Genomic DNA, 25,710 nt, shown 5'->3' with positions numbered 1-25,710 from the left:
ATCACGGTTTAGCATTTCGTAATATTTGCCTAAATAATATTCACTTTTATTTTTCGCATGTCTTGTTGGTAAGTATATTACATACTGTATTCGTTATTGGACTTAATGTTAGTGATATCTACACTAAGATTATAGATTTTTTGTTAAAAAACATATCCCTTACTAAGTTATTTAATCTTTGTCTTGCGGTGTGTCTCATAAACATTCAAGTCACATGCACAAAGACACCCAGCTTCAGAACTAGCACTCGTGGGAATCGAACCAGCGATCATCACACCCGGTGGGTTTGGTGCTGTGACGTTTGCCACTCAGCTATCCGTGAGTCAAACATGATTAATCATTTAACAGACTCACGACTAAAGAACTACTGTTGATGGATTTGGCAAATAATTTGTAAATCATTATTAGGCGAAATAGTAATTCTTATTGAAATATGCGAAATGCCTTAAAAATATATCAGGGCTAAATGCCAAACCCAATGGGTGTGACATGTGACGTAGAAGGATTTGTTGCGTCTGTTTGTCGACTTGAATGTTTATCAAACCGACAACAGCACAAGAATGAAATTCCTCAGGATTGCTTTAATTTTGGAAGAAAAAAAATATCGAGGTAACACAAATAAAATTTAACGAGACTTTGTTTTTTTTTTCTTTAAATTTTTTAATAATAAACGTGACGTACAGTCAAACACAATTATTTCCGAAATTAACATCAATATAGTCCGGATCACACTCCAATATTCACGAAAGCTGTTATGACAATCATAATATTGCTGTTTTTATCGCTTGATTTATGATAATATAATAGATTATTAAGGTACAAAGTCCGAACTGGCTACCTCATGCAACATCTGACTACGGCTTCCTAAAGATAAGGTTTAATTTCCTATATTATAGGATTATATTTTAGGATTCGGTACACGAAAGTTTAAAACGGGATCCTATTTTTTTTCATAACTGAAGCTTCGCTGTCTGTCCGTGAAAGGATTAAAAACTGAACTATATTACGGAGCCTCTGCTCTCTGTCTGTCTGTCACTAGACTGTATCTCATGAACCGTGATAGCTACAGTTGAAATTTTCATAGATGATGTATTTCTGTTGCCCCTATATCGAGAAATAAAACTAACAATATAAGTAAAACAATTGTTGCTACTGTCCTAAATTTTATGAATTAAAAAAATACTCAACTTTTGTCGTACGGGACCCTGAGTAGGTACCGCTTAAAAATGACAAAAAAAATGGCCACGGAAATGTTTAAATTTTATAAAACTGCAATTACTTGTATCCCTGTGCGAATTGACATCAAAATGAGTAAAATCATATTCAAAAACCTTATCTAAACTAAATGCCTATATACCACTATCTTCCATGCTACAAATATAGAATAACTACAAACAATAGAGATGCTTTAATCAGTAACGAACAAGTGATAATAATATAACATTACATTGCAGTAATAATATTTCGTATATAAACAGAGGCTTGCCTCTCAATCAGGCAGTTTATCACAACTGACCGTACACTTCGGACGAGATTTAGCAAAAAAAAAAACAAACTTCAATATTCTTTTATAAATTTAATTAATATTTTAAAATGTTCAGCAATAAAAATGTGTATAAAAATGAAGGAGTTGATAAATATATGAGTGAAATCACATCGAGGGTCGCAGCGGAGTCTGGTATACCTAGTGATCGGTATCATTTTGGGAAACTGGTCCTGCAGAGCTTGAAGGATGATCCCGATTCAGTTATGCAGGTAAGATGTCTATCCTTTTTATTTGTATATAGTTTTGTCTTTAGTAATGTTTTAGTTTGACACTTAAGTTTTATAATTATTTTTAAATGTGGGTAATATTGGGCCAATTTCGGTAATGGTCTTCCTAAAATGTGTTTTTTTACTTGTTGCGTTGTTTTTTATACATATAACTATGGTAAATTTTTGTATGAAATCTTATGCCAACGGAATATCTATTTAAAAAAAAATGTTCTTAATGTAATTACTGAATCAATTAAATTAATATTTCATCAAACTATAACTGTTTTGTCACTGCGGACAATTTTTTTTTTAATTATAAATTTATAAATTGAAGTAACCACGTTTTATTTTAATGTCACTCCATTCAAATTTTATCACAATCGGTCCAGCACTCTGGAAGTACTTCAAAATTGAGTTACAAAAATCCAACGGTAACGACAAACAAACATACAAGCATAAAAAGTGAGAGCATAAAAACGTGGGAATAGCATCTGTCAAGTTCCACACGGACAAAGTCACGGGTATAGCTAGTTTAACTAAACGATAGAAAAGATCATTGACTGTGGAGATATATGAGCAAATTGGACTTTGATCAGCCAGTTTTGTTTTCTTTTCTACTATAGATCAAGTTAAACGAGTCTCAAGGCTGGTTTAAAAATAGGTAGAACTGGTTTGGAATAATATACTCGTACAAGATAATTATTATATCGCTTACATTTTATACAGTACTAGCTGATCCAGCAAACGCTATTTTGCCGAATATTTTTTTTCTAGTTGTATGTATTTCTAATGCCGCATTATAAAAAAAATACAAACAAAAAACTTCATTCAAAAAATAAAAAAATATTTTTTTGTGTGGGCAACCCTTGTCACTTAGGGGTATGAAAAATAGATGTTGTTTTATTCTCAGGCCTACCCAATATGTATACAAAATTTCATAAGAATCGGTCGAACCGTTTCGGAGGAGTACGGTAACTAACATCGTGACACGGGAATTTTATATATTAGATTCAATAGTTTCAACTGTCTTAAATTATATTTAAAAAAAAACAAAGCTATTATCTGTTTACCAACTTTATGAGATGGAAATTATTATTTTTTGGAAAAATATGTGCCTACTCCTTTTTTTCAAAGTCAAAACCTTCAAAGCCAAGTATAATAAATAAAAACCTTCGATCATCAAAACAAATAGTTTTTTTTTGTTATTTGTCTTAAATTACTTGATTAATATTCATATTTATCATCGAGTCATACTTGTATGAAAAATAACCTTGACATACCATACGACAAAAAAAGAAAGGGAACAAAAATCTTGTCAGATACGTAGGCGGTAGTTCTTTATTCATCATCATCTCAGCCTACAGCAGTCCACTGCTGGACATAGGCCTATCCATAATTTCTCCAGCGCAACCGGTTCATTGCCACCTGCATCCAACGGGACCCAGAGGTTTTCACCAGGTCATCCATCTGGCAGGTGGCCGTCCCTCGCTGCGCTTGGTGGTACGTGGTCTCCACTCCAGAACTTTTCTGCCCCATCGGCCGTCCGATCTTCGCGCTATGTGGCCCGCCCATTGCCGTTTCAGCTTGCTAATCCTACGGGCTATATCGGCGACTTTCGTTCGTCTACGGATCTCCTCATTTCTGATTCGATTCCGCTCGAAGTTCTTTATTAGATATCTTAAAATATAAATCGATATACACAATAAAAATATATTAAAAAAAACTGATCAGTAAAAACATTTAGCTCAAAACACTTGATTATTTTAAAACAAGTTTTAATAAATTAACGTCTTTTACTTTATCTTTTTATAACTTACTTCTAATTAAATCGTGTTTATTTAGCAACTAATAGAAAAAAATATATCCATCGTCACGAAAGGAAAAACACATAATATCCTTGATCCTCCCATATCCCTGGACTTCACAAAACTTAGCTGCTGTCCTTAGATCGGTGACCATCATTGTCATAGCGAGTTCCTCCGTGTTTCGGAAGGCACATTAAATTGTGGGTCCTGGATATTATTCATACATCTTTGATAGTCGTTACTGGTAGTCAGAAGCTGGAAAGCCTGACCACCAGTCTAACTAAGGAGTATCGTGTTGTCAAGGTAACTGGGTTTAGGAGGTCAGATAGGCAGTCGCTCATTATAAAACACTGGTATTTAGCTGAATCCGTTGAGACTGGAAGCCGACCCCAACATGGTTGGGAAAAGGCCAGGACGATGATGATTTTTCATTATTGACTTTCTACAGATTGACGGTGGCACCGGTGAATCAGAGACAAACGGATCAGCATTAAAGAGAAGCATAAAATGCGCGACTTGCTTGAAGAAGTTAGGTCTGAAGATTGGTGACGTCATCATCCTCATGGGCGCCAACAACCTCGACCAGGCTATACCGTTCTACGCCGCGCTCTACGAAGGCTTCATTATTGCCGCCATTGACAAGACTCTCGTACTCAGTAAGTTGTATTTCCTTCTTCAAATCGTGGTGGCCTTGTGGTTTTATGCATGGATTTGTATGCTCAAGGTTCAGGTTCGATTTTAACGCATGCAAATTACCAATGCAACTTTTTTTAAATAGTTGAAAGAATTCTTCTCCAAAATGTAGGAGAAGAATTCGGTACTTCTACTAAAATCCTTTTAATATACTTCTAATATAATATATAATCTGTTATAACTGGATATTTCGCAAATGAGTGTCGCGGGTTCGAGCCCCGCATACGTTAGCATTTAAGTTATCGAAGAATATGCTTAAAAAGGTGTGCTTCTGTTTGGTACAAAGTACAAATACGCACGACCTTTGATAATAAAAACAAAAAATAATCTACTACAATAAAACGATACGGTACGAACGCGCGGTAACGATAACGCCTTGCAATTAAATAGCATAGTAGACATAAACATACAAAATATACGTTAAATAACTCGTAAAATCATTTTTTAAATAACTCGTAAAATCGTTTTTTAAATAACTCGTAAAATTATATTTGAATGTATTACATACATGCCTTTGTGGGAGGGAGAGGCCGCTATGCAAACAGTAGTGCTGCATCTCTCTTCCACACCTGATTCAGTCCCGTTTAGAGTTCCATACTTAAACGGTTCATTATTATTATTGAGGCACTCCTTTCTATCCGTCTGTCTCAAGACTCACAAGGCTATTTTTCATGACACGTGATAGACAATTTGAATTTTCAGAGATGATGTATTTCTGTTGCCGCTATAACAAAAGATATAGAAATAGTTATCTAGGATAAGCAAGCAATTTGAGTACTGTCCAAAATTTGTTTGATGACAAACAAATTTATTTGTCACCCACCAATCGTTTTATCTTTAGCCTATTTGTACGGCAATTGAGTTATTCTGATGATCCTTTTCACTGCACCCAACTCCGCGTCTATGAAAGCATAGCCTAAAACAGGACACCTTTACAATTTACTAAAAAGCAACTGTATTTTTTTTACAGATGAATTGAAAGCCACATTCTCAGTAGACAAACCTAAAGTCGTATTTTGTCAAAGCAACAAAGTAGCTGATGTGAAGAAAGCACTTGAACTGGCAGAACTTGAAGCTAAGATCATCAGTTACGACAGTAGCCCAGACTCTGATGTTCTCACATTTTCTGAAATGATGGAGAAGTATGGTGAAGACATCGATGTTAAGGATTATAGGTAAGAGACACTATCTATAAGTCTGTCTGTCTGTTACACGTCTAAACCACTGAACTGATTTTATTGAAATTTGGTACAGAGATAGAGTTGACCTTGAGAAAGAACATAGAATAGTTTTCATCCCGGACTTTTGAAGAGTTCCCCTTTAAACGCGATATAACCGACATCGACGCGGGCGAAAAGCTAGTTACATTATAAATTTTGAAGCCCCCGACAATGAACCACCATCAATTTTCTCATCAAATGTAGTAAAAGACTCTCATGAATATTCTATTTCAATTAGCTTTCATTTGAGTCCTCTGTCACAAATACACCCTGGTGTTTCAGACATTATACGGCCATTCTTTCCCACTATCTCCTCCACAACTTTCTGCCAATGAATAGACAGGCAGCTAATGATTAAAGATTCCAGTTGGGTCCGAAACTAGTCGGGCAATTCCGATAAATTCGCTTGAGTAAACCGTTGTAGCATTTAAGTAAGAGTAATACAGTTCCTATCATTGTGAAAAGTGTTTGATAATTATTTTTATTGTTATCTAAATTACGGTCTAAATGTAGCCTTCATGCCGTAACATCGTGTGCATTATAAAAATTACAAGCTTCATTGAGAAAGTTCTCAAGATGAGTGACAGAAATTTTATTGAAAAATTACTAGACTTATCTTAACGTAAATATTACACAATAATTATCTTATCGGTACATAACGTGAGTATTGGGTTTTAAATCATTTGCATTGGGCGTTATCTACTGACAGTCTTGTAAACCGACATGCAAAATGCATAATCGTTTTACACCCATACTTGAGATCTGAATTTCATACCACTTATAATGACTCAAGACTTTTGGTTATTGATATTTTACAAGGGTGATATGATTGTAATGAAAAAAGAAAAATGTTACTGATTAAAAAATAAAGTCAAAACAAGGTTTCTTTAGAGGTAGTTTTAAGTTCCATTCGACTCCAGACTATCTTATGAACGGAGATAGCTTGGCAGAATAGGTGATATATCAATCAACAAAAAATATAAGTATGAGTTTGATCTAATTTTTCAAGACAAGATTTTCACACGGCCTCGCGAGTACGACAGGCGTCGACAGTCAATAAACCAGTACTTTTCCATACTTAATATTTCTTTCTTTTCTTTCCAGGGCAGCTGATTTCGATCCCACAAAAACGATAGCATGTATTATAGCTACGAGTGGTTCCACTGGACTGCCCAAAGCTGCTATAGTGACTCATGAGGGAATAACCATTAATACGAGAAATATTTGGTAATTATATTTTAAACGTTGTCCTTTTTTATATGGGACTAATTGCCGCACTTGGCCATCAACTGTATGACTCATGTTAACCAGGATCAACTTGGACAAGTGTTTGAGTGATCCAAGAATTCACGGCCAGAGTCTGGTGAATTAAATGTTTCTGAATTACATTTCTTATAATGGAAGTCGCTTAAATTGAAAAACGAATGGTCTTTTTAAAACTCGTAGCAGGTCTTCTAAAGGGTTTTGCGGTAGTCTACAAAAGCGTTCCAATTTGGCCTCTGATTAAAGGGGACGTAGAAACATTCCGGTGATTTTTGCGTCCCTTCGCCCTCCCTAGAGCGAAAGAAATCCAGAAAAGAAAAAAAGATCTTCCGAAGCGTAACCTTAATTGAATTGTTTTTTCCTTTCCAGTTGTTACACCGGTAATGAGTTTCCTGAGCCCAAGCCAGCTCTTATTTTGTCTCCTCTTCAGTGGCTATCTGCACTTATACATTATCTGGCTGGTCCGATATTCAAGTACCCTCGAGTGCAGTCTTCAAGGGATCTCGATGCTCAACATGTTTTCTATCTGATTAATCATTACAAGGTAAACCTTTATTACATCAAAAGAAATATAGAAGAAGAAACTACTATTTCACTACAGAACACTGGTAGAAATTGTTGTGGAAAGTGACCGCAGATTCCTAATGCTATGAACTAATATCTACAAGGACTATTATTGATCTAAAACAAAACTGACATAGTCGTCTCTGAAAACGAAATGATTTTCATGCAAATATTATTTTAACAGCGAAACTGCAATCATATTGGTTTTGACAGAGAGAGATGATCGCGGTTCCCGATTGCAGGCGATGACAGCTTTTTTTTGAATCCTAAGTGCCTTTTATGCTACAGGATAAAAGGTTCAAAGGCAAAATAAGAAAGAAATACCCAGAATAATTTCTATTTTCAGGAAGAATAATTTTATCAATGGATGTCGCAGGCAATTCTTAAAGATGTTATTGTTTTTTTTCAGCCGTCATTAGCAGTATACAGCCCGCCGATGCTCATTTTATTGCTGAAAGCTGCTGAACAAATAAAATGTGACTTCACTTGTTTTAACGTACTTTATCTTGGAGGCAGTGCTGTACCAGATTTCTTATTCGACAAGTTAAAAGTAAGTAATTAAACAATTGTTTTATATTTTTACTACAAAAAAAATCAAAAGTACTCTTTGGGCACAAAATCCTAAAAAAAAATACGCATAGAGAGTCAAAACTATCAACTTTGTTGAAATAAATTTGGTTTTATATGTTAACTTATATTGTCACTTAAAACCATTATATAGTCTCATTCATTATAGAATCATTTTCAACCTAAATTGGATTTTAATGTTTTTCAGGAAATATCACCGAAGACGCAAGTAGGAAATACATATGGTATGAGTGAACTGGGTTCCATTGCAATGAACCCATTTGACGCCCCACTTGGCAGCTGTGGACGACGATTCGCCCATATCGAATATAAGGTACGTTTTAGACTCCAATTTATTGTATGCCTAGTCTTTCATGATCTTTTGACGACCTCCGTGGTCGTGCACGAGCTCAGAGGTTCCGGGATCGATCCCCGGTCGGGTCAATGTAAAAATTCACATTTCTACGTTGGCTCGGGTCTGGGTGTTTGTGGTACATTCGTTGTATCTGAATTCCATAATACAAGTGCTTTAGCAACTTACTTTGGGTTCAGAACAATGTATGTGATGTTGTCCGCATTTATTTAATAATCATGTATCTTCCAGTCTTTCAACCTCATTACTTCAGTATCTCAAATCTCTTCGGATTATGATTGGATTCAAACTCTATCTACGCTCTGTAGTCCATTGAACTGGGTTACATTCGGTCACAAGTTGTAATCTGGATCATTGAGATTTAACCATTTTCAAAAGTGAACGGATGGTCAGTAATGAAGTTGATACAAAAAACTTATAAACGATTATAATATAAATATTTTTAAAAGCCAGTGTCCGACTGATAAAAATTAAACTACACTAATAGTTGTAGTGTAAAGTCAAATTAATCTAGCACCAATTAATTATTATTTTTGGGGAAATTTAAACAACTTAATGTATTTATTTTTAGCTCATCGATGTAGACACTCAAAAGGAAATCACAGAGCCTAACAAAGTCGGAGAATTGTGGTTGAGAACAGCCTGCGGATTTCAGGTAATTACGAACAAAAACTTTAAAATCACCGAAATATGAAAAATTCCTAAAACCAAAATATTCTGTAATATAATTTCTTTGAAATATTTCTGAAAGCAAAATCTTTTTAATGTCTGCTAAATATTATCCCCAAACTGCCAAATTAAGTTGGATCTGGTTGGTTGTTAATACTATGATCCATTCACATTCATGATCAGTCTAGTCAACCTGTTCATTAGAATTGAACAATTTTTAAAGATTTAAAAACATTTTTTCTTTTCCTGATCTGTCAGCTAGGTACCAAATAAAAACACTTTTGTCCATGGATACTAATATTATGACAAAGGTCACAAAATGGCGGTGCAAGCACGCATACATAGTTACGCACACACACACATAATTTCCTCATTTGTAATGTAAGCCAAACTGATATTAACGACGTTACCTTTCTCTCAATTCCAGGGTTATTACAATTGCCCCGATGTTTCTGCTGAGGTGATAACACCAGATGGATGGTACAAGAGTGGCGATCTTTTCTACTTCGATGAGAATATGTACGCGTACTTTGTTGAACGATTGAAGCTCTTGTTGAAGTACAAGAATCACCAGGTCAGTTTCTTTGGTTTGACCTGACATTTCTTCAGCAACAAGTCACTAACTTACTGTTCAACCTTAACAGATGCCATATGGAAATGTTTATAAAAGATAATCTTGCTGTTCGTGAAATCCAATGTCGGTTATTTAAAAAACGACTTCCCTAATAATGAATTTAATATTTGTGTTGTGAGGAGTTCCACTAACATTCAAGTAACATGCATAAATATACCCAGACTCGGAACAAGTTCAGTATTCGTGGATCACATAAATCTTTGCTTGCAACTTTTAAGATCATCTGAAAGTTATGAATGCAATAATCCCTATATGTACTTTATTATTTGTTTGCTCAGGTACTATCACTTAATAATGTATGAAATGCTGTTTTGTATGTCGTCTCACTTCCAGAAATACAAAAGTCTTCCTGAGCGATAAAATCCCTGAATAAATTAAAATTGCAGTTTTGAGAGATGAAGAAAAAATTAAACCCAGTTGGCATGACTGTATAATAATAATAACGACAGCCTAACGTCGACGCAAATTTCCAGTTTCGAGTTTAAGAGATTCAATATCAATACATTCCGAGTGTTAGCTACTCCCTTTTTTTCGTTTTGTTCAGATATCTCCAGTTGAACTAGAGGCGGTTATCCACACGCTACCAGGAGTCGTAAACGTGGCGGTATCAGGAGTACCGGATGATGAATGTGGAGAACTACCCATCGCCTTCGTATTACCAAGACCTGGAGTAAGCATCACTGAACAAGAAGTCAAGGATGTTATCAAAGGTAATTGGAACTCTAAAAGATTACTAATTTCGATGTTCTTGAAATAGTGGCAACAGAGATACTTCAACTATGATTAAAGCTATGTCGGCTTATGAGACACAGCCTGTTGACAGACAGACCGATAGACGAGAGCCTCAGTAATAGGGTACCGTTCCTTTGGGTACGGAAACCTAAAAGTATTTTTTAATAAGTTATATTAAAAAATACTTTTAGGTAAATAATATTAAATATTATTTTTAGTAAGTTTTATATTCCTCCATCTTTCGTATCCAGTCGGAGCCAGACATTTTTTTGCCAAATTAATTAATCTAAGTATTGTCTTTTTTCAGAAAACCTGACTGACACCAAACAGTTAAGGGGTGGTGTTGTATTCGTGAAAGACCTTCCTCTGCTGCCGACGTCCAAAGTGGATAGGAAGCAGTTAAAGAAAATAGCTGAGAGTTATGCGAAGAAAGCGTGATCAATGTCTTTTTAAGATTTCGCAATAAGTACTATAATGTTCAACAACTTTCATACAGCGCCATCTAGCGTCATTTGAGCAAAACTTGTATTTTAGCAACTGAGGAACACATAAAATTACACTCAAAACCAAAACAATTGATCGTGCTCATAACACAAATACATATTTCTCTTGGGTGGGAATCGAACCCAAGACCTCCGGTATGGCAAGCAGGGTATATTATGTTATAGACACTAGATATTTGAAAACGTCACTTGTAAGTGTCGTTTAGAAAGTAAAATATTTTGAAATTAATTAGAAAGTAACATCGTTGTACCTACTTAAATAAGTCATTAACATCTTAGCTTGTAAGTATAAAAATAATCTGTTAAAAATATGTTTTGTTTTTAATAAATTACGTTTTACAAGGGGTGCTTCTTTTTTGGCAAATACATTTTAATACGCTTATCGTGTGAGCAAGGCCATTTGGCCGAGGATAAAGCATGGTGGAATTTTTTGGGGAGGCTTTTGTTCAGCAGTGGGACAAAAAAGGGCTGTTCAGTTATCCGTGCAGACAATTGATATCGAAGGACATATCGTTCTAACAAGCCCTTAAACATGCAAAAGAGTTCTGAAAAGTATATAGCTCCGGGCATATGTAAAGGAAGCTACCTTGAACAAAAACTTAATCAAAATAGGATCATTCATTAGAGAGAACATTCCGTTGTTTTTACGTCGAGGAGTTCGAACTGCTGAAATAAGCTGAAAGAAGATTGAACAATTGGTAGTCAATAGAGAGATCGTTACAAGTACAGTATTATTTCGATCCTAGAGTTCGTATTCCTTCGATTATTAAAAAACACTGGTTATATTATAAACGAATAATAATCTTATATAACGCATCATTACTATTTATTTAATCAATCGAACGATCCAACACCTATGAAACATTATCATACAATTTAAACAAAAGCGTCTTCATATCTTCTCACTACTTCTTCGCGAGTGCTACTGCCATTTGCTTCAGCTTTTTCCTGTCTATTTTAGAGGACGGCAGGGCAGGAAGTGACGTCACAAACACTACCCCGCCTCGCAGCAACTTGCTATCAGTGAGGTTCTCTGAAAACGTCAAAATAGCATACAAACTAAAATGTGACAGATCAGGTAATAAAAATTTCCAATGAATGAACAAAATTTAAAATGTGCTTATAATTGGAAGGAATTTTGCATATCCCTAGAAAAATCTACATATTTATATTCAATATCCACAAGCAAAACATTTTCTTTTTACCTTTGACAATATCTTCGACGTCCTTCTCAGTGAGGCCAGCCCCCGGTCTGGGCACCACGAAGGCGACAGGCAACTCCCCACAGTCAGGGTCAGGTACTCCCGAAACTGCCACATTCATCACTCCTGGTAGCTTGTGGATTACAGCTTCCAGCTCCACCGGCGATATCTGAACAAAAATAGCGGTTACAATACTTTATGATCGCTGGATCAATAGAAGTAGCTATAGGTTGTAAAGAGAAAGGCTATTTTCTCAAGACTAACATCCAGCCTTATTGACCTTTGTAGATAGGCAGACCACCGAAGATGACCGTCACAAACCTTCATTTTCCATATACCAAACATCTCTTAATTTATGATTGTTACTGATAAACCACTTTGCAGGGTATGCCTGTACCCTGAGAAATCTGTTATCACTTATCTACAAAATTGCTTTGCCATTTACCGTCACCAAAACGCGGATGACATAGCCTGGTAGTTAAGGTTTAGTCAGTAAGAGTATGACAACATCTTCATCATAACTAGTACTCGAAATCTATTGATCTTATTTCCAGATTTGTTTTAACCTTATTTTATGACCCTACTAACTGACCTGATGATTTCTATATTTCAATAATAGCTTGATGCGTTCAACAAAAAAATAGTTCCAGTTTTCATCTCTGTAGAGAAGGTCGCCACTCTTGCACCATCCATCCTTTGTTAATGCTAGGGCTGTTTCTTCTGGGTTATTGTAGTAGCCCTGTAAATACAGACATCAACAATTAATAATTTAATAAGCAACAAATTAAATCAGAACAAAAACGTTGTCTACTTAAAACTGAATAAAAAATAAAACAAAGTGGTGATGGCCATGTGTTTCTGTGTCTGGATTTATATGCTCTAGATGCAGCTTTAATCCCAACAGCCAATATGCCAAGCCATCTATATCAAAACTTTGTGTACTTCCTCAATTATTCTAAGACATCACTGATAAATACATCGCATGCTTCGAACGTTCTTCCCTATATGAGATAGCACAGGTCAGTGCCTAGCAGTGGGACTAAAGGCAGTTTTTTTATAAAAAATCTGACCAAACCCATTTATGTTACGTACCTTAAAACCGCCGGGTGGTTTCACCCACAACTCTCCAGTCTTGTGAGGTTCTTTTACTTCTTCACCCGTTTCTACATTCATCAGCTAAAAACAAATTTTTCAAATTAAATTCTAAGTTCTACTTGTAGTTTTCATCTGTTTTATCTCCTAAGAATAGATGCAGAGTCATCGAATCATAAGAATGTAGTCATCCTGTCTGTATTAAAATGTGTTCAGAAATTTCTCAACTTAAGGAAACTTATGTTTTTCAAATATACTTGAAAGCGAAATAAATAGTTTTTATTAATATAGAAGTATTTAAGAACACTAACCTTATACTGCATATGTGCTACCGGTTTCCCGCAGCTGCCGGGTGGTACGTCGAAAGGATACAAAACAATACCTGCATATTCGCTGGCTCCATATCCAATTACAGTTTTTGTATTTGGTGCCAGACTCTGAAAGTTATGTTTATTCTGAGATACAGAAAGTTAAAAAAGAAAAACATTTTTAACTCGATTTGAAAAACTGTTCATACTTTAAATCTTTAGTTTATTTGACTGCCAGTTATGGAAGAATCTTGCTTGTATAATACTATGTATACCAAAACCAGCTAAATGGGGTAGCTAAACATTGGTGGTGACGCAAATAGTGACGTAAATAGCGTATATTGTTGATAGCGTATACCATTGCCACAATAAAATTAAAATCAATCAAGTCATTTATTAAAATTAGGCTACTAAGTAGCACTTTTTGAAGGTCAGATTACGTTGGACAACACCCAGTTTTGCAAACCCTTCACCGCTTCCTAAGTGCTTTTGCTGTGAGAGGAGAAACGGCGCAACAAATTCCCCATCAGTAGCACAACAGTGCTATCTAGTGTACTGTTGGCCTACAGGGGCAACGGTTGGTGCTAAACCGAGAATCGTTTCTTCCCATAAATATCGATGCTTTCACGCATCGTATGCTCAAATACGTATTAAACTTACGCGTAATTTTGGCAGTACATGATCCGGTACGGCACTTCCACCGATGAGTATGGAGTCAAAACACGAGAAGTCACACGGTTTAGTTTCAGATTCCTGGAGCAAGGTGATCATCATGGGCGGGCTGGATATGAGATATGTTGGCTGGAAGATAAAAAGAAAGGTATTGATTAATTTCCAATGTGTCTACTAATGCTAGCCTAAGATTTTGTACTAGGTAAAATCTCTCCACTTATATCACTCACTTACCGCGAAATAAGAGAGAATGAATAAGGACGGATTCAGGTCAAACTGTCATGGATGGCATCAGTCTAGGACTTTTTCTTTGACGTTAACGTTACTGATGTCAAAATAAAAACAACCCACTAAACCTTATGAAAATAGTTACAGGCATGAGAATAAAATGCTGAAGTCAGACACACTAAAAAGACATCTAACCATCAGAATCGTTTGAGTTTAATCTTATGGGTAACAAATTCAACTCACCTGATATTTATTCATCAATTCGAAAATATGGTCTGTAGTAAGCTCTTTCGATGACTGTATTCTGGTATACTGGAATACTGGTGCAAGTAAATATTGAAGGAGGGCTGATAACCACTGTATCGGTGATAGAATAAGAGAAGACTTCGTTACTCTTGGAAACTTCGTACCAAAACAGCTGAAAGATGAAAAATTGTTTAGTAAACTGGATAAGCATAATGTAGCAAGCAAAAAGAAAGATACAGCAGAGGAAGAAGTTTTCGAATAAGGTAATGTAACAAACCCAAAGAAGGTAGTTGATATAGCGATATTCTTATGCGTCAGGATAGCTGATTTAGGAAGTCCTGTGGAACCACTTGTAGCTACAACCAGAGCTATTGTTTCTTCTGAATCAAAGTCGGCAGCCCTGAAAAAAAAACCATACCTGAATTTTCTAAAGATGATCTCGAAAATTAAAAAAATTAATTGCCAGGAACGTTTATAATTTAAATTCGCAGTAATACTTTAAATGGCGTTTTTGCGCTAGGGTTAGTCAACGTGATTTGTAGAAGACTGACAAGTTAATCATAAGCTGATCAAATCTTTCATTAGGATTTTGATTTTTTTTTTTAACAAATTAACTCGTGATACTGAGGGTTCCGTATAAAAAGAATAAGAAATATGCTACAAAATGTATTATTTGTTTTTATACAATCGCCATTAGGAATACATAAACACTAAAAATTTCAGCTGTCTTCCTTTCACTGATCTTGCGAGACACTCGGATAGATGGAAGGGCAGACAGCAGTGGCTTAGTAACAGGGGTTCATTTTTACCCCTTATAATCCTAAAAACTGAAATAAAGGACTCGAGTCGCTTCGTTACTAACTTATCCATTTAGTGTTATCTTTGCTTTAGCTATTAGGTACGATGAAACGTAGACCAGGCTTTATATAGCAAGTCATTTAATTGCTCACCATTAAAATTATATCATTATTATAACACTATTGCAAAATAAAAACCATTGATTAGATAACTCGGTATCTTTAAAACAGAAGTTTTAATTTTATAGCGCCCAGCAACACCCAAGGGTCTGCAAATCATGGTTGCATAAGACTGAGCAAATGTAATCGAATGTAATGTGTCAACTCATAATTTTTAAATGATTCAAGCCCGCCCCAGATTTTCGTCATTGCAACTCCACATACCAATTCAGCTCGGCGTGTCCCAGGGCAACGATTGACTGTCTTAGAACCCACAACGAAATTAATCAGAAATAGTAAATAGGAAGGGTAAGTGAAAATATTTTGTACTACCCTTCACTGCAAGCGGGAGACAACAAGAAGATGCTTAATCAGAGACAAGACTCAAATAAGCAACTGAATTAGTATAAATGGGTCTTAAGATGAATTTCTTGCAAAACTCATCCATTAAAAAAATCCTTACCGTGATATCAGATTAGCTCAAACCTGTTTTAACTTGTTTTAATGGCATGTCATGACATGCCAGAAATAGCTGATACGTGAATTATAATAATAATATTTAATTGCATTACACAAGCCATAATATCAGCTATCAAAAACAAGGATAATAGATACGAAAACTACGATGCAGACAAGACAGACGAGATATCTAGCTATCTCTGGACTGTCGTCTGTTAGAAATCAAATTGGTATTTTAGGTAAAAGAAAATGTAAAAATAAATCCATGACGCCACACGTAATTAAGTCTGCACGCAGTCAAAATCAGAAGCCATTGTGTTGTGCCTTTTGCACCAGTCCAACTAATAAACATAATTCAATTTATATAGTGCCAAACTTTAGGAAAGTCTATATATTGGTGTTTGATTATGTTTTAGTACAATATAGACTTTTTAGATTTTGGTAATTTATAATTACGTATTTTGTAAAACTTTTAGCGTAAACGGAATCTGTAACTTAATGTACCTAATGTATTTACCTAAATTTTTGGAACAATGCGAAGTTATTTTTATTCAATATACAAATAATGTTATGACTATTAATTTCGGTGGATTGGTGGATTTTAAAGGGGTTTATTGGGAATAAACAGACTCAAACAAAAATTGTGAAAAATTCTAGATTGGCTTAGATTCTAGATTCATTTTTTACATCCATACATTTAACATACGTCTGCAGAAGCACATCTTGCATTGCATAACATTAAACATGGACAGATTTTCTTACCTATATTTTTGTACATCGACATCTTCTCCGTATTTCTCCAACATATCAGAAAAGCTGATGGTATCAGGACTCCTGTCATAACTGATAACTCTCCCGTCACCACCTGCCAGCTCTAGAGCTTTCTTAGCGTCCTGCACTTTTTCTCCTTGACAAAAAATGAGTTTGGGCTTGTTGATACTGAAAACATCTTTTAATTCATCTGGAATTTGAAAAAAAAAACAGGTTAAGAGAAGAAAGGATACTTTGATTGGAAATAGAATTAACAATAAGATTAGGATAACATAAAATATTTGTTACGAAGCTAATGCTAGTAACATATTATGATGATACATTATTATAAACAATTAATTATTAATTCACTGACACAATTTTCGGGACATTGGCTTATCGGAAAGGAAATGAGTGCATGCCCTACGCATAATACACCTCAGCACAGGCTTCTTCCCGTATAGGAAAGGTTTGAGCATCTTAAAAATCCGTGCATTGAAGCCCAAAACCATTATTTTGGGGTCGGCATCCAGTATAACCGGATTCAGCTTAGCACCAGTGTTTTACGCGGAGCGACTGCCTATCTGATCTCCTCAACCCAGTAACCTGGGCAACACGATACCCCTTGAAAAAACCACCAAGAGAGTCACCTATAATATTTTTTAAACCAAATCCAAATCCGTACCTGTTCCATCGAGCAGGATGCTATTTCGACTGAGGCAGAAACTTATCAGTTTCCAAAGAAAAGGCCCAAGATCAAAAGTCGTTAAAGGATTCAGAGTACGGAGGCAAGGAGACTTTAACAGGTCTAAAAACGGCTATCCATATAGCGCAAGGGCTTTTCATCCTTCACCACACTTCACCAAGAATTCTCAACCACGAATATAAAACTCTTACTTACTAACACCCAGAGTTCTGTCAATACCGGAGATGATGATGCCTTCGAAAAGCGCGGCGTAGAATGGTATAGCCTGGTCAATGTTGTTAGTGCCCATGATAATGATGACGTCACCGATCTTCAAGCCAAGGTTCTTGAAGCACGTCGCACATCTGATGCATCTTCTTAATCCTGAGGCATTCGTTTCTGATTCACCAGTTCCACCGTCAATCTGTGAGATGGAGTAATGGTATAATGATGGATGTATAGCAATATCGAAGCATTTTAACAGACTTATTGTAGTAAGTAATTGGGGAAGTGAGAGTCTGGACAACGCCTTGTAAAGCGCTCTCGCAGTTTCAACACTACACGTCAATAACATAATATATTTCTTTAACAACAAATACATACATTCGACTTCAAATAAAAAACTACTCAGTCAAACTTCACAAAAATTAAAAGACAGCTTTTTACCTTAAACGAAAAAAAGAATTAACAAAATCGATTCGTCCAGTTCGAAATTATGAATTAATTAATTTAATTAACACATTTAATTAATTTTCAATATGTTCTGTTTTTGTCTAATAATATTTTTTTGTATTATTTATGTATAAAGAAAAATAAAAAATATTAAATTTTTGACGTCGGTTGAAAGAGTTGTCAAACGATAAAGTCGTGCCGAAACAAAGTGGTATAAAAACGACAAGCACTAGAACAAAAGATGCTTTCAATCCCAAAACGTGATCAATAAATAAAAACAACAATTTACCTGCATAACGAAATCGGGATCATGCTTCAAGCCCTGTAGAATCAGTTTCCCAAAATGATACCGATCACTAGGTATACCAGACTCCGCTACAAGCTTCGATCCAATTTCACTCATGAATTTATCAAGGACTTCATGTTTATATCCGGGATTCGCCATTTTTTATTTGAAAATGAAATTGATTTATGTATAATATTTGTTTATACAGTCTTGCGCACTGCCCCGGATATTTTGGGAGAATAATTTGAGTGACACTTGTGTAGCTCTATACGAAATGTTTATCTACTGATAACGGACATATGTATGGTTATGTCATATAGATATAGGATTTTGCTAAACGAATCATAAGTGAATATAGATATCTACAGATAGAGCAAAGTTCAGTATAAATATTTACTAAACATTTAATTTGTTTGAATCTTACTAAAGAAGTACTAGAAACTAAATTTATTTTTGTTGCAAATTTTTTTTTTTTATTGTTTTGATTACAATACTAAAACTGTATTTGTCATTTACTAATATCAATAAATGTCAAATATGTGGTTCCCCTTACGATTCACGTCAGATGTGAAAAAAATTCAACTGAATTTCCAATTTGAATGAAATCCAAAGATAATGTAATAAAGTCATATTATCAATTACCTACATAATCCAGCGATTATGTAATTGGCGCATATTTGAATTCTTTCGATTTTTTCATGTGGCGCAAATGATTTTAACACTTTGAGAACACAGCCAGTAACGAGTAATGATCATTTGGATCGATCGTACGAAATTTGATCGTTGCTTAATCTCATTTTATCAGCAACAGAAAAAAAATCTCATTCGTATTTTTCGTGATATACAGCCTGGTGGCAGGCGAACGGATCGACTGACCGACGGATAGACGGTAGCGTTTTCGTAATAGAATTCTCTTTTTACACTTTAGATACGAAAATTAAAACTCCACTCAATACCACATCAATTAAACGACAATTATTTTCTTCAGTTTATGTAAAGCAAGGTTCCGGTAAATAAAAAAACAATGTTATATTATAAACATTATTGGTATTTAATAATATTCTAGCTACACAATTACAAATTTTATTATTATTATTTCTACTTCTTCGCGAGTTCTTTTGCCATTAGTTTTATTTTCCTCCTGTCTATTTTAGTTGATGGCAGTGCAGGAAGTGACGTCACAAACACTACCCCACCTCGCAGCAACTTGCTGTCGGTGAGGTTCTCTGAAAATGTCAAAATAGCAATTTTACATAAACTTGTAACTTACTCAAGTATCACCAATTCATTAGTATTAGTAATTAAATAAATAAGTTTAGGATATTTTTTAAAATTGAACGCACGGATAGCCGATTGATTGAGGTTACCACGCCAAATCTATTGTCTCCGGCTGGCCGCAGGTACGACCCCCGTGAAAGTCAAGGTTTTCTGTGACTGTGTCCTGAGTCTAGGTGTCTTTGCGCACGTAACTTGAATGTTTATGAAAACCCCCGCGACACAAGGATTAAATTCCTTAGTAAGTCGTTTTTATAAGTAACTAGCTGACCCAGCAAACGTTGTTTTGCGGAATATTCTTTTTTCCAGTTGTATGTATTTTTAATGGAAAACTATAAAAAAATAAAAATAAACAATTTCGTCCAAAAAATAAAATATATTTTTTAGTGTGCGCATCCCTTATCACTTAGGGGTATGAAAAATAGATGTTGTTCTATTCTCAGACCTACCCAATATGTGTACAAAATTTCATAAAAATCGGTCGAACCGTTTCGGAGGAGTACGGTAACTGACATCGTGACACGGGAATTTTATATTATAAGTAATTATAGCATTCGCTTCAGATCCCAGGAAAAGAGTATATGTGCAACTATAAAGAGATTTAACTAAAGCAACCAGCAAAATCGAATTCCTTATTACCTTTGACAATATCCTCAACGTCTTTCTCAGTGATATCAGCTCCTGGTCTGGGCACCACGAAGGCCACTGGAAGCTCCCCACATTCAGCGTCTGGTACTCCCGACACCGCCACATTCGCAACTCCTGGCAGCTTGTAAATCACAGCCTCTAGCTCCACTGGCGATATCTGAACAAACCAGTAATTCCAATATTCTATCATTAATGCATCCTACAAGCTAAGAGCATGATTTTCCATGCGGTTGAGTTTCCAACATGAGTGAGGATGGGTAGTTAGGAGTATGTTTTTAATTGCCGATAGAACGCTAAATCGCTCCCAACAACTGACGTGAAAATGACTCAGCGGTGGTAGTTTTTTGCGAATACAAAAGAAACCCTGTGAACTTTGCAACACCCAACAGCAATGCACCACGCATATATGTGAATTTCCACAGCGCAGCTGAACATTCTTGTTGAACTATGGCAAAAACGCAGCATACATGCCGGAAGCCGCCTGGTAGGAACGTACTTCGACGTCAAAGTATTAACTTGATTATTTATACACCCATTCAAACTGACCTGGTGATTTCTATACTTCAGCAAAAGCTTCAGACGATCAACAAAGAAATAGTTCCAGTTTTCATCTCTGTAGAAAAGGTCTCCGCTCTTGCACCACCCGTCGGCTGTAACAGCTGCAGCTGTATCTGCTGGGTGATTGTAATAGCCCTGAAAATGTGGGTATTAGAGTTACAAATAAAAAAACAAGAAAAAATACAATTTTTTTTGTCATGTTAGTCTTGCTTAGGTTCTAAGTTTGGAACCGCAAGATTTCAAAGTTAGAAAGAATATCTTGTTTGTGCTTCTGTCGAACAAGCAATGAGCCTTCCCCTATATAATACCAGGCTTCCCAGCAGTGGACTAAAGTCTTTTATTTATAAATTCTGACCAAACGAAATATTCATATTACGAGTAAATACCTTGAAACCACCGGGAGGTTTCACCCACAACTCTCCAGCCTTGTGAGGTTCCTTCACTTCCTCGCCGGTTTCCACATTCATTAGCTATAAAAGACATTTAACACATAAATATATATGAAAAATCAGTTTTTAATTAAATAGTGATTCCCACCCCCGCAGTAAAAACCTTTATCCTCCAAACATGTCTAAGAACGCTCGCACATTATTCACCTTCAATTTGTATTGTATTGTTATACAAGTTAAATAGAAATCGCTCAACCCGTTAAAAAATACAACTAACCTTATGCTGTACATGCGCAGCCGCTTTACCGGAACTTCCATTTGGTGCGCCAAAAGGATAGAAAACAATTCCTGCAAATTCGCTCATGCCATATGCGTTTCCAAGTTTCGTATTCGGTGCCCGACTCTGAAAGATCCGTCATAAGACATAATGTAATGTACGATTGTTTTTTCTGAACAAAAGCCGAGTGCAAATAAAGCTTCTGAGCCAAATTAAAACTACAGATAAATATTATGGGACCCACAGTAGATATTTATTTAACGTAAAATTAAAATAAGAAAGTCGGTTCTTTCAGTCCGGAGTTATGAGCGTGAAAAATCAAAATACAGAAGAATTGAGATCCCATTGTCCTTCTTGAAATTGGTTCTCATACTTCAAAACCTTAGGTATTTGGAAAACTAGCTGCATATGCCACAATACTGAGACTGGGTGTGATATGAGAGCCACTGGAAGTCATTGTTAGCGTTTGTTAGCAAATGTCACAACCACGAGTGGTTATGGTCCGAGCCCATTCACATTTTTCCGGATTAATTAAATCGTATGCTGTTAAAATTCAACTTACGCGTAGTATTGGCATAACATGATCTGGTACAGCACTTCCACTGAGGAGTATAGCATCAAAACCTGAGAAGTCGCACGGTTTCGTTTCAGATTCTTGGAGCAAGCTGATCATCAAAGGCGGACTAGTTGTGAGAAATGTTGGCTAGAGAAACAAAAAATAGAAAACAAATAATTCATTTTCAATTTTATTGATTTTGGCATCAATTTTGCTAGAATGAAATATCCTAGAGCTGGTCAAAGGCCGTTCTACCCTTTTCCTCGATAATCTCTCATCAGTTTAGAGTGATTAGCTAGGTAACGGTGTCTCCACACAATACCAACTTCTCAAAGACTTTCATAGAATTTTAGTTGTTTAACAAAAGAGTGCACAACTTTCGAAAATTTAAATGCTTGGAGTAATTTAGGTCTGAGCCAATAGGATCCACCCTTAGATCCAATCCAACTCCTCCCACATTCGGAACTTAGTAACGACTAAAAAAACACCCTCTCCTCAAACACTCCTCTAAAATTTGGCAAATCACTAAAACAGGCACTCATAAAAACGAACAAGCATTTATGTTTTTGGAGGTAATTTCGTTGGTAATAAATATAACTCACCTTGTATTTGTTAATCAATTCTATAATATGGTCCGTAGTAAGCTCTTTTGATGACTGTATTCTAGTGTACTGGAATACAGGAGCAAGTAGGTAGTGAAGAAGGGCTGATCCCCACTGTATTGGAGATAGAACAAGACCAGACTTCGTTACCCTCGGAAACTTTGTACCGAAACATCTGAAAGATGGAAAATTGTTGAGTATCCCAGAGTGGTACTGTTTACTTTAACAAAGAGGTGGGATCCAACGTAAGAAATTAATGATGATGATATCAAAGATCCTTTAAAAAAAACAAGCAAAAGACATCGCAATATAAAATCAACGGAATTATTGATTTGAATTAGTCGTCAAAATGGGGTATTGTTCATCAAATCATCCAAGTTTGATAATAAGAAAGATCAATAAATGCTCTAATAAGGAAATGTAACTTACCCAAAGAAGGGGGTCGATAAAGTTATGTTCTTATGTGTTAGCATAGCAGATTTAGGTAATCCTGTCGAACCACTTGTAGATACAATAAGAGCTATTGTTTCTTCCGAATCAAAGTCAGCAGCCCTAAAAAAGAAAAGCATACATTCTATGGAAATAATTAAATAGAACTCGAAAAATGTGTGTGCTGAACAGAAATCCGTGATCATATATACTAAGTAGTTAACGACCCTCTTGAAAACCTATATAGAGAAGTAGCAATGTGGATTTAACGATATGAAAATTAATTCGAACGTATGGAAATTACATTTTTTTCACCGTAAATCCTGACTTCAATCCTTCACACTTATACATAAAATCATCAGTGATAATTGCTTGTGGTATTGTCAAACGAAATTACTTTTGTTTTATAATATTAGATATGGATAGATAAATATTGATTGTTACATACTTATAATCCTGTACATCGATATCTTCTCCATATTTTCCCTTTTATTATTACTTTAGGCAAGTCTAGATATTGGTGTTTGATATGTTTTAGTACAACATAGACTTTTTAGATTTTGGTAATTAATAAACGGAATCTGTAACTTAGTGTACCTAATGTATTTACCCAAATTTTTGGAACAATGCGAAGTTATTTTTACTCAATATACAAATAATGTTATGACTATTAATTTCGGTGTATTTTAAAGGGGTTTATTGGGAATAAACAGACCCGAACAAAAATTGTGAAAAATTCTACACACACACCTGCACAACACACACAACACAAGACATATCCATACTCATACACACACATACATTTACATCCTCATATACTCATACACATTGCATGGATACATACGAGTATTTAAAATCGCATATAATTTTCTTACCAGTGGTTGGATATCCTTGTTTTTTTTTATTTTATGTTAGTTTTTTATTTTCTGAATTTTTACTTCCTGTTTAGAATTTAAAATAACTTAATCATTACGTATCGAACCCGGAGTTCCAAAGAAATAGCTGTAATTGTGAGATTCCAAGGTCTCCTCGAGACAGGCCCGACCTAGTGTGGAGACCGCAAGCAAAATTTCCTTTATTTTTTAAATTGTTAATTACTATCGTTAATTATTAGCAAATAAGGAGATGTATGGTACAATTTTACTAGCAAATAAATGATTATTATTATTATTATTCTATATTAGCTTATATTCTAGATTTATTTTTTACATCCATACATTTAACATACGTCTGCAGAAGATCCACACATAATTAGCACGCCTCATCGGACAGATTTTCTTACCTATATTTTTGTACATCGACATCTTCTCCGTATTTCTCCAACATATCAGAAAAGCTGATGGTATCAGGACTCCTGTCATAACTGATGACTCTCCCCTCACCACCTGCCAGCTCTAGCGCTTTCTTAGCGTCCTGCACTTTGTCTCCTTGGCAGAAAATGAGTTTTGGCTTGTTGTTGCTGAAAACGCCTTTTAATTCATCTGAAATTAAAATTTATGAAGTTGAGACAAATAAGGATACTTCGTCTTCAGAAATGCAGTTAGGTTAGTTTAATATAAAATGACTATAAAAAGTCTGCTTCGATTAAATGTTACAAAATTTATTATAACTGTATTCCCGATAATTTGGGAATTTCCCTTTTTATTCAAGTACGACTCCCACTCTAAGGAATTTAATCCTTGTGTCCAGGAGGTTTCACACGCATTCAAATCACTATCACAAAGAGACCTTGAGACTCAGGACGCGTACACAAAGGGGGGATCGAAGCTGGTTTTGTGTGATGATCTATACTACTTGGCTATCCATGCAGTCTCTATTCGCAATCCTTATAACCAAGAATATAAAACTTGTACTTACTGACACCCAAAGTTCTATCAATACCGGAGGTTATAATGCCTTCAAAAAGCGCGGCATAGAACGGTATAGCCTGATCAATGTTGTTAGCTCCCATGAGGATGATGACGTCACCGACTTTTAGGCCCAACTTCTTAAAGCAGGACGCGCATCTTATACTCCTTCGCAATCCTGAGGCATTCGTCTCTGATTCACCAGTTCCACCGTCAATCTATGAGATGGAGTAATGGTATAACGATGAATAGGAAAAGCAAATTGTTGAATCACTTTAAGTACACCAGAAGTGTTGAATGGGAGGACCTACAAGGACTTAAACCTAAACGTTTAATATTACCGCAGTTGTAACGGAATCGTCTCTCAATCATCCACAGCACTGTAAGCATTTGTAATTAAAAACCAGTCAAGTATAAGTAAGACTCGCAGTCGGACTTGTCACTGTTCAGTTTTAAAACAAAAAAATCTGACGAGACTTATCCTAATTTCCACCTTACCTTAACCAAACCACGCAGAACAGCAGATTAATAGGTATTAATAAATAAAATCAATAATTTACCTGCATAAGGAAATCGGGATCACTCTTCAGTCCCTGTAGAACAAGTTTTCCAAAATGATACCGATCACTAGGTATACCAGATTCCGCTACAACCCTCGATCCAATTTCACTCATATATTTATCAAGAACTTCGTGCCTATATTTGTGAACCTCCATTATTTGAAAACTAAAGTATTATTCCGTTTATAATTAAAATGATGAAATCTCGTGTTGATATCAAGAATTTTTATAAGAC

General features: G+C 35.5%; 3 protein-coding genes across 3 annotated transcripts; 1 reads left to right on the top strand and 2 right to left on the bottom strand.

Annotated features, from left to right (window-relative positions):
- The first annotated feature begins 1,556 nt into the window (after positions 1 to 1,556).
- Positions 1,557 to 10,797, top strand: LOC113494017 (luciferin 4-monooxygenase-like). Its single transcript, XM_026872135.1, has 11 exons — positions 1,557 to 1,755; positions 4,009 to 4,216; positions 5,224 to 5,428; positions 6,578 to 6,700; positions 7,106 to 7,280; positions 7,710 to 7,850; positions 8,076 to 8,201; positions 8,812 to 8,895; positions 9,337 to 9,483; positions 10,088 to 10,253; positions 10,583 to 10,797. The coding sequence occupies exons 1-11, from the start codon at positions 1,594 to 1,596 to the stop codon at positions 10,711 to 10,713; spliced, it is 1,668 nt and encodes a 555-aa protein (XP_026727936.1). The 5' UTR covers positions 1,557 to 1,593; the 3' UTR covers positions 10,714 to 10,797.
- A 780-nt stretch (positions 10,798 to 11,577) lies between these two features.
- LOC113494025 (luciferin 4-monooxygenase-like) lies at positions 11,578 to 18,571 on the bottom strand. Its single transcript, XM_026872147.1, has 11 exons — positions 18,338 to 18,571; positions 17,593 to 17,800; positions 16,704 to 16,902; positions 14,804 to 14,926; positions 14,524 to 14,698; positions 14,041 to 14,181; positions 13,384 to 13,509; positions 13,073 to 13,156; positions 12,573 to 12,719; positions 11,984 to 12,149; positions 11,578 to 11,811 (listed from the first exon to the last, which is right to left on the bottom strand). Exons 1-11 carry the CDS (start codon positions 18,491 to 18,493, stop codon positions 11,684 to 11,686), a joined length of 1,653 nt encoding a protein of 550 aa, XP_026727948.1. The 5' UTR covers positions 18,494 to 18,571; the 3' UTR covers positions 11,578 to 11,683.
- Positions 18,572 to 19,309: 738 nt separating this feature from the next.
- LOC113494034 (4-coumarate--CoA ligase-like 7) lies at positions 19,310 to 25,710 on the bottom strand. Its single transcript, XM_026872158.1, has 11 exons — positions 25,476 to 25,710; positions 24,926 to 25,133; positions 24,351 to 24,549; positions 23,069 to 23,191; positions 22,640 to 22,814; positions 22,044 to 22,184; positions 21,482 to 21,607; positions 21,202 to 21,285; positions 20,804 to 20,950; positions 20,249 to 20,414; positions 19,310 to 19,560 (listed from the first exon to the last, which is right to left on the bottom strand). Exons 1-11 carry the CDS (start codon positions 25,629 to 25,631, stop codon positions 19,433 to 19,435), a joined length of 1,653 nt encoding a protein of 550 aa, XP_026727959.1. The 5' UTR covers positions 25,632 to 25,710; the 3' UTR covers positions 19,310 to 19,432.

This window comes from Trichoplusia ni, chromosome 1, assembly GCF_003590095.1.
Source record: "Trichoplusia ni isolate ovarian cell line Hi5 chromosome 1, tn1, whole genome shotgun sequence".
NCBI lineage: Eukaryota > Metazoa > Arthropoda > Insecta > Lepidoptera > Noctuidae > Trichoplusia > Trichoplusia ni.
This window is presented reverse-complemented; position numbering and strand designations above follow the sequence as displayed.